The 13,638-nt window shown below is 44.4% G+C and overlaps 1 protein-coding gene across 1 annotated transcript in view; it reads left to right on the plus strand.

Moving 5' to 3' along the window:
- dcc (DCC netrin 1 receptor) overlaps positions 1–13,638 on the plus strand; it is a 563,221-nt gene that overhangs the window by 341,948 nt on the left and 207,635 nt on the right. The window contains exons 15-16 of the mRNA XM_062031404.1: positions 7,466–7,561; positions 12,259–12,497. Of these exons, the coding sequence (XP_061887388.1) occupies positions 7,466–7,561; positions 12,259–12,497 (335 nt within the window). The remainder of the gene's footprint in view (positions 1–7,465; positions 7,562–12,258; positions 12,498–13,638) is intronic.

The following is a 13,638-nucleotide window of genomic DNA, read 5'->3' on the forward strand; positions in this document are numbered from 1 at the left end:
GTTGTATTTACATCCCTATTTAAACAGTGCCCGAACCGATACTTACAAAATAGAAAACATGCAAATGTATGGTTAAAAAAAAACAATTACTTTTTGTGGAAAAACAGACTCGTCATTTAAGTACTTCATTTATATACTTGGAAAAATAACTAAATAATACATTCAAAAACAAAAAATCACAGAATGTGGAAAAAAAAACAGTTTGGGTTGCATTGTTTGAGGCATGTAAATTTGGGGTTTCGTGAATGCAACTGTTACATCCAAGGATACACGGACTCGACTCTGTGTTAACACGACTGTTTATTTTGATTTAGGACACTTCCAACAAGTGCGGGTCAAACCGTTTTACTGCACCACACTTCACTGTCGTAACACACCAGCGCATAGCAGAGACTGTATGCTACATTCACTCCCCCTTTTAAAGGATGTCAACAACAACTACAATAATAGCAAGGCTCTACACAAAAACAGCAAACAAAACACATAGGCAACTAAACTGGGTAGCTAGGTAGACTGCCGGCCCTCTCAAGAGTAAAACTATGATGAATGTTGACCGATATAAAGGCTGATTTTTTTCTTTGCTCTCTGAAAAGCAGCATCTTACAGTGAATGTGTTTTTTTACATGTTTATGAGGGTTGGAGTGTAAAATACATTTAATTTTTAGAGTCTATCACATTTGTATTTGATTTATTTTATCAAGTCATCCCGATCAAAGTGGTTGTCTTGTTTTTTTCTTCTATAATGCACATGTTCCCGGGCCAAACTAATTAATCCTTCTAATGTTTCTGCTTATCAACTGCACATATTTAATCAACAAGATTTTTTTTCACCTTCCATTAATCTATCTGCTTGTGCCAATATTGACACACATCCGCTGTGTTGTTAATGAATTGCGATGATGAAATACTTATTTCATTTCAATCAATAATTTACAAGACTTTAAAGGAGAGCTGCTTGAGGTGGAAATCTAATTGTGAAGAGAAAAAAGCTCTCCCAGCGCAGGCAACAAGCAATTTGCACGCCATAAAGATGTTAACAAACTGTGCGAATGCTCTTACGTGAATTTAAATTCCCTCCTCGGGTTTCTAATGGAATGCTAATGAAAGAGTCATATTGCATGCACACAGTGGATGGAGGCTGCGTGCAGTATGTACATGGCATTTATAATTCATGCTGATCATTAATGCAGGCAGAGGAGCGCTCGGGGAGTATAGAAGGTGTTTGTTTAACTGATGCAAGTGTTGGACGCAGAACAGAGAGAACATGCAGCATCAGCACTTTTGAACGTAGAGCAGCACCAGCATGAGGGAAGGCCTGACAATCATTTGTTCACGTCTTCATGTTTTTTCTGTTGCCTTCTCTTTGATGTATGAGGAAAAAAAGACTTTAACCCAAAAAATCAGAGCCATTCATGTAAAATCATTGAAACAGTGACATTTTTTTGAGAGTCTTTTTAGCATTTTACTGTACAACATATACGTCACATTAGGCTTTCCATGGCCACTTCAAGGCTGAAAACCCAGAAGTAATATTTTACTAGCTTGTTTTTCATGAGTTAATTAAAGAAATATAGAAAGAACAGTTTAATTGTAATATTTGACACCCTATTAAAGCATTAGAATGTCAAAAAAAGAGCGTTTCACATGTTTTTATGACATACTGCCATTTTGGTGAAGCCATATTCTGGGATAGTCACATCAATCATTCATACATCCAAGATGTAACACAAAGGGCCTGATTTACTACACAGTGTGTGTATTCTATTCCTTTGCGTGTACGTACTATTGTTGAGTGTGTTGCACGTGATCTACTAAGACTGTGTGTGCAATTGAAAAGTGACGCAGACCGCCTTATTTAAATGAGGATTTTGCGTGTACAATACGGAGTTTTACCAAGTAGACACTGTCATGTTCTGCACATTCATGTTATCATGCTCCTACCTGTGGCATTTTTGCTCTTTTTTCAAACAAGCAAGAGACATGTACCACTTTTTATGGGCATTTTAGAAGCAGTTGTCCAATTCCATCCATCCATCCATCTTCTTCCGCTTATCCAAGGTCGGGTCACGGGGGCAGCAGCCTAAGCAGGGAAACCCAGACTTCCCTCTCCCCAGCCACTTCGTCCAGCTCTTCCCGGGGGATCCCGAGGCGTTCCCAGGCCAGCCGGGAGACATAGTTTTCCCAACGTGTCCTGGGTCTTCCCCGTGGCCTCCTACCGGTCGGACGTGCCCTAAACACCTCCCTAGGGAGGCGTTCGGGTGGCATCCTGACCAGATACCCGAACCACCTTATCTGGCTCCTCTCGATGTTGAGGAGCAGCGGCTTTACTTTGAGCTCCCCCCGGATGGCAGAGCTTCTCACCCTATCTCTAAGGGAGAGCCCCGCCACCCGGCGGAGGAAACTCAGTTCGTCCGCTTGTACCTGTGATCTTGTCCTTTCGGTCATAACCCAAAGCTCATGACCATAGGTGAGGATGGGAACGTAGATCGACCGGTAAATTGAGAGCTTTGCCTTACGGCTCAGCTCCTTCTTCACCACAACGGATCGATACAGCGTCCGCATTACTGAAGACGCTGCACCGATTCGTCTGTCGATCTCACGATCCACTCTTCCCTCACTTGTGAACAAGACTCCGAGGTACTTGAACTCCTCCACTTGGGGCAGGGTCTCCTCCGCAACCCGGAAATGGCACTCCACCCTTTTCCGGGCGAGAACCATGGACTCGGACTTGGAGGTGCTGATTCTCATCCCAGTCGCTTCGCACTCAGCTGCGAACCGATCCAGTGAGAGCTGAAGATCCTGGCCAAATGAAGCCATCAGGACCACATCATCTGCGAAAAGCAGAGACCTAATCCTGCAGCCACAAAACCAGATCCCCTCAACGCCTTGACTGCGCCTAGAAATTATGTCCATAAAAGTTATGAACAGAATCGGTGACAAAGGGCAGCCTTGGTGGAGTCCAACCCTCACTGGAAACGTGTCCGACTTACTGCCGGCAATGCGGACCAAACTCTGGCACTGATCATACAGACAGCGGACCGCCACAATCAGACAGTCCGATACCCCATACTCTCTGAGCACTCCCCACAGGACTTCCTGAGGGACGCGGTCGAATTCCTTCTCCAAGTCCACAAAACACATGTAGACTGATTGGGCAAACTCCCATGCACCCTCAAGGACCCTGCCGAGAGTATAGAGCTGGTCCACAGTTCCACGACCAGGACGAAAACCACACTGTTCCTCCTGAATCCGAGGTTCGACTATCCGGCGTAGCCTCCTCTCCAGCACACCTGAATAGACCTTACCGGGAAGGCTGAGGAGTGTGATCCCACGATAGTTAGAATACACCACAGCTACAATCAGCCGCCTCGACAATAGAGGCGCGGAACATGGTCCATTCGGACTCAATGTCCAGCACCTCCCTCGTGACATGTTCAAAGTTCTTCCGGAGGTGGGAATTGAAACTCTCTCTGACAGGAGACTCTGCCAGACGTTCCCAGCAAACCCTCACAATGCGTTTGGGCCTGCCAGGTCTGTCCGGCATCCTCCCCCACCATCGCAGCCAACTCACCACCAGGTGGTGATCGGTAGAAAGCTCAGCCCCTCTCTTCACCCGAGTGTCCAAAATCCGACGCAAATCCGACGACACAACTACAAAGTCGATCATTGAACTGCGGCCTAGGGTGTCCTGGTGCCAAGTGCACATATGGACACCCTTATGTTTGAACATGGTGTTTGTTATGGACAATCTGTGACGGGCACAAAAGTCCAATAACAAAACACCGCTAGGGTTCAGATCCGGGCAGCCATTCTTCCCAATCACGCCTCTCCAGGTTTCACTGTCGCTGCCAACATGAGCGTTGAAGTCCCCCAGTAGAACGAGGGAATCACCCGGGGGAGCACTCTCAAGTACTCCGTCGAGTGAATCCAAAAAGGGTGGGTACTCTGAGCTGCGGTTTGGCGCGTAAGCGCAAACCACAGTCAGGACCCGTTTCCCCACCCGAAGGCGGAGGGAAGCTACCCTCTCGTCCACCGGGTTGAACTCCAACATGCAGGCTCTGAGCCGGGGGGCAACAAGAATTGCCACCCCAGCCTGTCGCCTCTCACTGCCGGCAACGCCAGAGTGAAAGAGAGTCCAGCCCCTCTCGAGAGAACTGGTTCCAGAGCCCTTGCTGTGCGTCGAAGTAAGTCCGACTATGTCTAGCCGGAACTTCTCCACCTCGCGCACTAGCTCAGGCTCCTTCCCCCCCAGCGAGGTGACGTTCCACGTCCCAAGAGCTAGCTTCTGTAGTCGAGGATCGGACCGCCAAGTGCCCTGCCTTCGGCTGCCACCCAGCTCACATCGCACCCGACCTCTATGACCCCTGCTATGGGTGGTGAGCCCATTGGAGGGGGGACCCACGTTGCTTCTTCGGGCTGTGCCCGGCCGGGCCCCATGGGGACAGGCCCGGCCACCAGGCGCTCGCCATCGTGCCCCACCTCCGGGCCTGGCTCCAGAGGGGGGCCCCGGTGACCCGCGTCCGGGCGAGGGAAATCTGGGTCCATAGTTTTTATTTTTCATTGAGGTCTTCGAGCTGCTCTTTGTCTGATCCCTCACCTAGGACCAGTTTGTCTTGGGAGACCCTACCAGGGGGCATAAAACCCCCAGACAACATAGCTCCTAGGATCATTGGGACACGCAAACTCTTCTACCACGGTAAGGTGGCAGCTCAGAGAGGAGCACAATACGGAGTGTACAATACGGAGTTTTACCAAGTAGACACTCATGTTCTGCACATTCATGTTATCATGCTCCTACCTGTGGCATTTTTGCTCTTTTTTCAAACAAGCAAGAGACATGTACCACTTTTTATGGGCATTTTAGAAGCAGTTGTCCAATGCAACGCTTTTTTTTCCCTTTTTTTTCTTTTGTTTACTGTTGAAAGTGCACAGGAGGGAGGCTGCACTACTTTGCTCAAGACGCAAAAATTGCATATTTCAAGAAGTTGTTTTTTTTCCATAGAGGATATAAGTTGATACTAATCTATATTCTATGTGGAAAAAACAAACGCAGTTAAATAAAAAAAACACTAAAAGACACCAGAACACATCAATTAAATTTGTTTTAATCAGCCCCTTAGTCATCTAGCAGCAATTAAAATGTAAAATTATGTTTCTGAATAGGCGATATGTTCTATAATTTGTATTTATGACCATTCAAATATATTGGCACACACACGTAGAATGAGGATTTTGTATTGTGCATAATAATAAAGGTAGAGACTCAAAATGGATTGTACACCTTTCTTTGCTCACATCAAGTCTGCACCTGTTTTAGTACACAGAAACCTTTATATATATTAGACACAGTGTTTTACAAAACCCAAAACCAGTGAAATTGGCTTATTGTGTAAATCGTAAATAAAAACAGAATACACTGATTTGCAAATTTGTTTCAACCTATATTCAATTGAATAGACTGCAAAGACAAGATACTTAATGTTCGAACTGGAAAACTTTATTTTTTGCAAATATTAGCTCATTTGGAATTTGATGCCTGCAACATGTTTCAAAAAAGCTGTCAAAGTGGCAAAAAAGACTGAGAAAGTTGAGGAGTGCTCATCAAACACTTATTTGGAACATCCGACAGGTGAAAAGGCTAATTGGGAAAAGGTAGGTGTCATGATTGGGTACAAAAGCAGCATCCATGAAATGCTCAGTCATTCACAAACAAGGATGGGGCAGGGGTCACCACTTTGTGAACAAATGCTTGAGTAAATTGTTTAACAGTTTAAGAAAAACATTTCTCAACGAGCTATTTAGGGATTTCACCATCAACGGTCCGTAATAACATCATCATGTGTAAAGGATATCACCACATGGGCTCAGGAACACTTCAGAAAACCACTGTCAGTAACTACAGTGTGTCGCTACATCTGTAAGTGCAAGCTAAAACTCTACTATGCAAAGCGAAAGCCATCTATCAACAACACCCAGAAATGCCGTCGGCTTCGCTGGGCCCGAGTTCATCTAAGTTTGACTGATGCAAAGTGGAAAAGTGTTCTGTGGTCTGACGAGTCCACATTTCAAATTGTTTTTGGAAACTGTGGACGTCGTGTCCTTCGGAACAAAGAGGAAAAGAACCATCCGGATTGTTGTAGGCGCAAAGTTCAAAAGCCATCATCTGTGATGGTATGGGGTTGTATTAGTGCCCAAGGCATGGGTAACTTACGCATCTGTGAAGGCACCATTAATGCTGAAACTTGCATACAGGTTTTGGAGCAACATACGTTGCCATCCAAGCAACGTCATCATGGATGCCCCTGCTTATTTCAGCAAGACAATGCCAAGCCATGTGTTACAACACGTGACTTCATAGTAAAAGAGTGCGGGTACTAGACTGCCCTGCCTGTAGTCCAGACCTGTCTCCCATTGAAAATGTTTAGCGCATTATGAAGCCTAAAATACTACAAAGGAGACCCAGGACTGTTGAACAACTTAAGCTGTACATGAAGGGTGCCAACTTTTTTGCAATGTGTTGCTGCCATTAAATTCTAAATTAATGATCATTTGCAAAAAAAAAAAAAAAAATCTCAGTTCCAACATAAAATATGTTGTCTTTGCAGTCTATTCAATTGAATATACCGTAATTTCCGGACTATAAGCCGCACCTGACTATAAGCCGCACCAGCTAAATTTAGGGGAAAATACAGATTGCTCCATATATAAGCCGCACCCGACTATAAGCCGCAGGGTTTTGATGTGTAATTAGCGTAGTATATAGGGGTTCCTGCTACCACGGAGGGGATTGTCGGGACAGAGATGACTGTTTGGGAACGCAAAGCGTCCCATTTATTAACAATAAATCTTTCAATCATTCAATCAAACTTTCACATCTTTGACATGGCGAACAGCATTCGTGCAGAGTACAAATAATACAACGGTGCAAAGTAATACAAAGTGCTCGCCTGTACGTTATCAAAATAACCAGCCTACCGGTATTTGAAAAGTCAGTCTTTAATCATTGTGTCATCGTCTTCCTCCTGCGTACTAAAACCACCGAAATCCTCTTTGTCGGTGTCGGAGAAGAACAGGCCGTAAATAAGCCGCACCCATGTATAAGCCGCAGGGACCAGAACGAGGGGAAAAAGTAGCGGCTTATAGTCCGGAAATTACGGTAAGTTGAAAAGGATTTGCAAATCATTGTATTCGGTTTTTATTTACGAATAACACAACGTGCCAACTTCACTGGTTTGGGGTTTTGTACATGCAGTTTACATGTAGGTTTGCCAACTGTGTCTTGAAAAACTCTAATATCCTGAGATATACTGTATTATAAAAATAATTTAACATAAATGAAAAAGTAAACAATCGGGTCGGCCAACCCTGAGTAAAATAACAACATCTAAAATAGGTTTAAAATATGAAGTGTAGGCTGAGCTGAATCTCACCAAAGAGCTTTTCTCCTTGTTTTTCTGTCTGACAGAGCCGAGCTCGCATTATGTGATCTCCCTGAAGGCCTTCAACAACGCTGGAGAAGGGGTTCCGCTGTATGAGAGTGCTGTCACTCGATCTCTGACAGGTAGGCCATTTATAATCACACTTACAGACTGAGTTAATGTCCACCACTTAGTTACCTGATACTGATGCTAACTAGGGGTGATATCGGTCAGATACTAGTAAAAAATCGGAATATATCAACATATCCAGTAACAAATGTTTCCAAGATCCTTCAGTTTACTGCGTCATGAGCTTACTTAATTACTTTTTTTGGACACTAGGTGTAGCGACTACAAATCAGCCTGTTGCTTGACAGTAAAAAGCTGGATTTACTACTTGTATGACGCACTTCTTGTTTCACCAGTAAAGCACACACACAGTCGTGAATTATTTAATGAAGTAGCAGAAAGTACAAAAAAAACTTGCTTTGTTTGTCTGTAAACAGCATGTAGTGAAAGTGTCCAAAGCTTTCAATAAAGCGTCCAAAGTCTTCTATAAATCATGCAGTATAGTTTGTAACAGCGTCCAATATAGCGTGTAACCGTGGTCAACAAAAAATATGGTTATCCAGCTCAACTTTCTCCTCTCGCCAGGCCGAATGCAGGTAACATTGCTTTATAGTGGCCGCCTCTGATGTCATGTGACACATACTTCCGTTTTGTGAATACACACCCACAAACACACCACGTGACCTTATGTACACATGTCTGACTTCTACACAAGTGTTGCCCAAAACATATTATCACTCCACTTGAACCTAAAGACAGTATAAGTCCAGGCCATTAATAATAAACAAGTTAGTGTTTTAAATACTTACTATTGTTCTCTGTTTGTGTAATTTCACTTGAGCAAAACTTTTCAAACATTCCCCACTACAAAATAATACAAGTTCGTATAATTTGTGCTGATTTCATATCGGATCATTATCGGCCTATACTTAAGGCTCCAATATCGGTATTGTATCAGAAATGAAAAAAGTTGTATCTGGACACCTCTCATGCTAGCACAGTATTAACAGCAGTGAACAATACAAGAACATGTTAAAACAGGTTGCAGTACCGTGACAACTCCAATGTCTTTTACAGCACAGACACTTGTCAACCCCTGATTATTTTGGACTTCAAAATAAGAATCAATCGGAATAGAAATATGCCATCATATAAACTGTTTTTGGAAAAGTAATATTTCAACAACTCTAATATACATCTATTGTGTGAATGCCGAATAAAATTCACTCATTTTACTCTGCACCAACATTCAAAACAACGTTCACATCGCCCATTCGATTCAAAACATCCATCCATCCATTTTCTTTTCAGCAGTCTCAGTAGGGAATCCCAGACTTCCCTGCCTTCAGCCTCCTCTTAGGACCAGCTGTGAGACATAATCCCTGTAGCCTCCTCCTGTTTATGCATGTCCATAACACCTCAACAGGGAGGTGTTATGGACGGAGTAGACACCAAACCACCTCAACTGGCTACTAAAAGGTCCTACCGGATGACCAACCTCCTCACCTTGTCCTAAGGAGGAAACTCATCCCAGTTGCTTGTTGATCTCACTATGCAACCTTGCTACACTTGTAAACAAGATCCCAAGATACTAGAACTCCGCCACCTGTGGTATCAATCCATCAATTATCAATCAAAGTTTATTTATATAGACTTTAATCGCAAGTGTCTCAAAGGGCTGCACAAGACATCCTCGGCTCAGATCCCACATCAGGGCAAGAAAAAACTCAACCCAATGGGATACAATGAGAAACCTTCGAGGAGACCGCAGATGTGGGGATAGCGGCTAACCTGCACAGTCTCCATGGGCACAGACAATTTCGCCCTTGGGGGCCGAGCTCGACAGTGGTGTGTCTGGGCCGGTAACAGCAGGCAATCCGGACCCTATTTCAAAAGAGGTAACAGGGTTCTGAACAGCTGCAGGAGGTGGGAGTGCAGGCAACGTCATGCTGTCCAGGTCCTGATGGGCAGGCTTTATGTGATCGACAGTAAACCACTCATGCTGACTGCCCAAGTCTATAACAAAGTTCTTGAGCCCTGCCTTCACCATTCGAAAGGGGCCGTTGTAAGGATGCTGGAGTGGGGAGCGATGACCAACACAAACCTTGTCACCAGGAGGTCATTGGGCATATGAAAACGGGGAAAACAGTAATACATGGGGACAGGCACCACTGCCTTGGTGACCCCCTGAGCAGTGGGGTGATGGGCCACTAATGTCCCTTAAACCAAAGCCGTGCACAGAAAGTCGCCTGGCACCCTCAAAGGCTGACCGTATACCACACTAATGTCCCTTAAACCAACGCCGTGCACAGAAAGTCGCCCGGCACCCTCAAAGGCTGACCGTATACCAGCTTAGTAGCAGACGCCTGGAGGTACTCCTTTGGAGCAGAGCGTGGACCCAATATAACCTACGATAACTGTCAACCCAGCCACTGTCTATAAGACTGGTCCTTCGGGCTGCCTTCAGGGAGCAATGAAACCTTTTACACAGCCCGTTTGTTTGAGCGCGATGAGCAGTTTTGAAATGTAGCTGTACCTCAAATCCTACAGCCATTGCTGCTCACCCCCTGACATCCTTCTGCATGCCTAGACAGACACATTTGGTACTAACCACCTTCACAGATGCCTTCACGTCGGGGTGAGAGAGAGCATGCACAGCAGGCGGCACGCAGCGCTTAGCCTTTGTCCCAACTGGCGGTGGTAAAAGCAAAACTCAGCCTCCCTGTGGCAACGGTCTAACACTGCAGCCACGGCAACAGCATCGAGCTCCTGCGGTGCATTCCAGGGCAGTGTTGGGCAGCAGAGCTTGAATGCTGTACTGGTGAGCGGCCAGAAAAATCCTGTCTGCCTCCTCAGCCAAACCTCAGTAGTCCTTTATGGCGACCTTGCATACCAGAGGCGCCAGCTGACAGAAGAACAGCTTCACGAAAAGGAACATTGCATCCCCGGAACGGAGCAATGCGAGCAAATTCTCCATCAACTTGGTAGATTTGCTGTTCCCAGGCTGTTGGGAGACAGGAGGCGGTCAGCTTGCTCGGCGTGGGATTGCTGGTACAGCCTCAGCAGTAAAGTCTTTAATGCACCGCGTTTGTCTGCAGCCGGAGGATCCGTCAGCACGCCCATAACTTTCTGCGTAGTCCGAGCGTCCAGAGCATAAATAACATGGTAGTACTGTGTCTCATCTCTCATAATCCCTTGAAGCCGAAAATGGGCTTTGACATGCTGGAACCAGGGCTCAGGATCGTGCTGCCAGAACTCCAGGAGTTTCACTGTAGCAGCAAACACGGCATGAGCCGCTACTGGCTGTTGTAATGGAGCCAAGCTGTCAGGCATAATGGGACCAGCATGGTTAAACATCCCCAATAAACATTAGGGTCACCAATGTGGGAGTCGAGATAATGAGGCGAGAGAGCAGTAGTTCTAAACCGGTGAGTTTATTATCAGACTTTTTTCAACAACTTTTACCCAGAAAGTCACATCCAGCCTATCCACCAATTCCCAATCTGGTGATGAGAACACTTAGCTACAATGTACAGCATTCCACATGGTTTTCTACATGTACAACTGTAATTAATCTCTATAAAATGTGTTTTGTGTTTACCTTTGTGGATGTCTGGAACAGATTCATTGGATTTACATTATTTATTATGGGAAACATGCTTCAGTTTTTGTATCATTTATTTTTTTGCCTGTCCCTTTAGAATGTGACACTAACAAAAATTGAGGGAGGGTACCAGTGTAGTTGTTTCAGGAAAACTAGCATGTTTTATTTGGCTGATGCCTTTCCTAACACAACCATCCGTGTAATGTTTGAGAATGTCACTGGCAGAGAGTTTTTATAATAATGAGATCCTCATTAGTGTCTACTAATGAGGATCTCATTATTATAAAAACTCTCTGGCTTCACCTCACCTCATACACACACACACAACACACACACAGCCACACACACACACACACACACACACACACACACACACACACACACACACACACACACACACACACACACACACACACACACACACACACACACACACACACACACATTCTGGACACACACAGCTCTATTTAAAAGTGCAGAAAAGAGAGTACATGGTCAGAGGGTACGTGGCAAAGGGAAATTAGAACATTCAAGAATGTAACAAATGTTAAATGGACAAATGAAAAAGTTAAAGCTGCACCTACTAAATTTTAGTAGCCACACCGGACTATAGGCCGCAGATATGTTGTAAAATAAGTTATTTACACCGAAAAATTTTGTAAATTTTTAATTAAATACCTTAATTGTTTCCAAACGGTCCTTGTAACACGATAGTAAAACGGCTTATTAAACAAAACAGAAGTCATTGTCAACGTAGCAAACACATCGGCTATGACCAGAGGGAGATCTTCGGATTGCAATCACCAAATGTTGGCATTTATTCTGTTGAGTAAATATATTTTCTTGTACTTGTAGTTCTACACTGTTTGTCTGTGGCTTCAGTATCTTTCTAATAGTGACGTTTGTCTCCAACTTTCTTCTTATTCTTTGTCTTTTTCTCTCCACATGTGTTCTCTCCCCTACCCCTCCCTCGTTCATCCACACCCTGTTTCCTTTCTGTCAACTATTTTCTGACCTGCAACATGCACGTATTCCCACTCATTTCCTATAATATCATTCATAACAAAATATATGACTATACGCTTGCCTTACTGCTTGCACAAACCCCTCAATCTTCACGCTGTGTAATGTCATCAATGTCCTGGTCATGTTATCAACCCACATCAGACCCCATAGACCCATCGGAGGATGACCTTTTCCACCTCTTTGATAAATACCCCACTCCCATGCCAGACACCAGCACACCCATGATACCCCCGGTGGGGGTACAAGCCGTGGCTCTCTCCTCGGACTCAGTCCGGGTCTCGTGGGCAGACAACTCCATGACTAAGAACCAGAAGTCATCCGAGGTCCGCTATTACTCCGTCAAGTGGAAGACCAGCTATTCCACCAGCGGCAAGTACAAGGTAAACGCAGACGTTTAAAGTGCCACATCATGTACAAAGTAACTATGTTTTCTGATCTGAGCTATGATGAACAAAACTGACCACAGTAGACTTCATGTGATGAATAAGACATTCTCCTCTTTACTATTTAATCACTTTTTTGCATGAGTCTGTGTTATTCATCTTTTCTGCAGAGGTTTTAGTTCCAGCTTCCTTCACTGCATACCCACCTTAAAACTGGTGAGCAATGGCTGGATGGAATGCAGTTGTCATACTTAAGTTTGTGCCTACATTGCACAAACATATAGTTTTTTACACAGCCATGTTTACTAGCATGAAGGGATGGGTACCTTTCAGATTTGAATCGATACATTGCTAATTCCCGGTATCTGGGAATCGATACGGGTACCAATTTTCGGTGCGTGTTGTGTTACATTTGTTAAAAATATAATTTTTTTAATCTGTTTTTTTATTTAACATTTTTTAGTAGAGCTGTATTGTCCAGTTATCAGGTCAAAGCCGCATAGTACATGTAAAAACCTCAGTGAAATAGGGCATTCTGCATCAGTTATCAATTGTACACAGAGTCTTAGTAGAACACACGCAACATGCCCACAAATAGTAATTTTATAGTTTGCACATTATATATTGGAACTTGGTAGATCAGGCCCTGAGTATTTTATTTATAACACACCAACTCTTTGATCGGAATGTGCATCTTAGTTGTAGTTTTGATGACCAAATGTGGAGGTGTTGAAATCACTGTGTAAAATTGCTAATGCTAATCAGTAGCATGTCTATTGCAGAATCCAACATAAATTAGCATCAAGCTTGCGCATTTTGAAAAGTGGAGACTTATTGTACTTTTGAGCGCACATTTCCTGGCCAAGTGCTTGATTTGGTGTTAATTTCAACCGGACTTGACGACACATGCAACAAAGGTATCGTAATATGACACTGTTTAATTTGACGTATGTTTTGGACACTCGGGTGAAGAGAGGGGCTGAACTGTCAACTGATCACCATCTGGTGGTGAGTTGGGTTAGATGGCGGGGGAAACCTCTGGACAGACCTGGCAAACCCAAGCGTGTAGTGCGGGTGAACTGGGAACGTTTGGAGGAGTCGTCTGTCCGGAAGGACTTCAACTCCCACCTCCGGCGGG

This window comes from Entelurus aequoreus, linkage group LG21 (genome assembly GCF_033978785.1).
Source record: "Entelurus aequoreus isolate RoL-2023_Sb linkage group LG21, RoL_Eaeq_v1.1, whole genome shotgun sequence".
NCBI lineage: Eukaryota > Metazoa > Chordata > Actinopteri > Syngnathiformes > Syngnathidae > Entelurus > Entelurus aequoreus.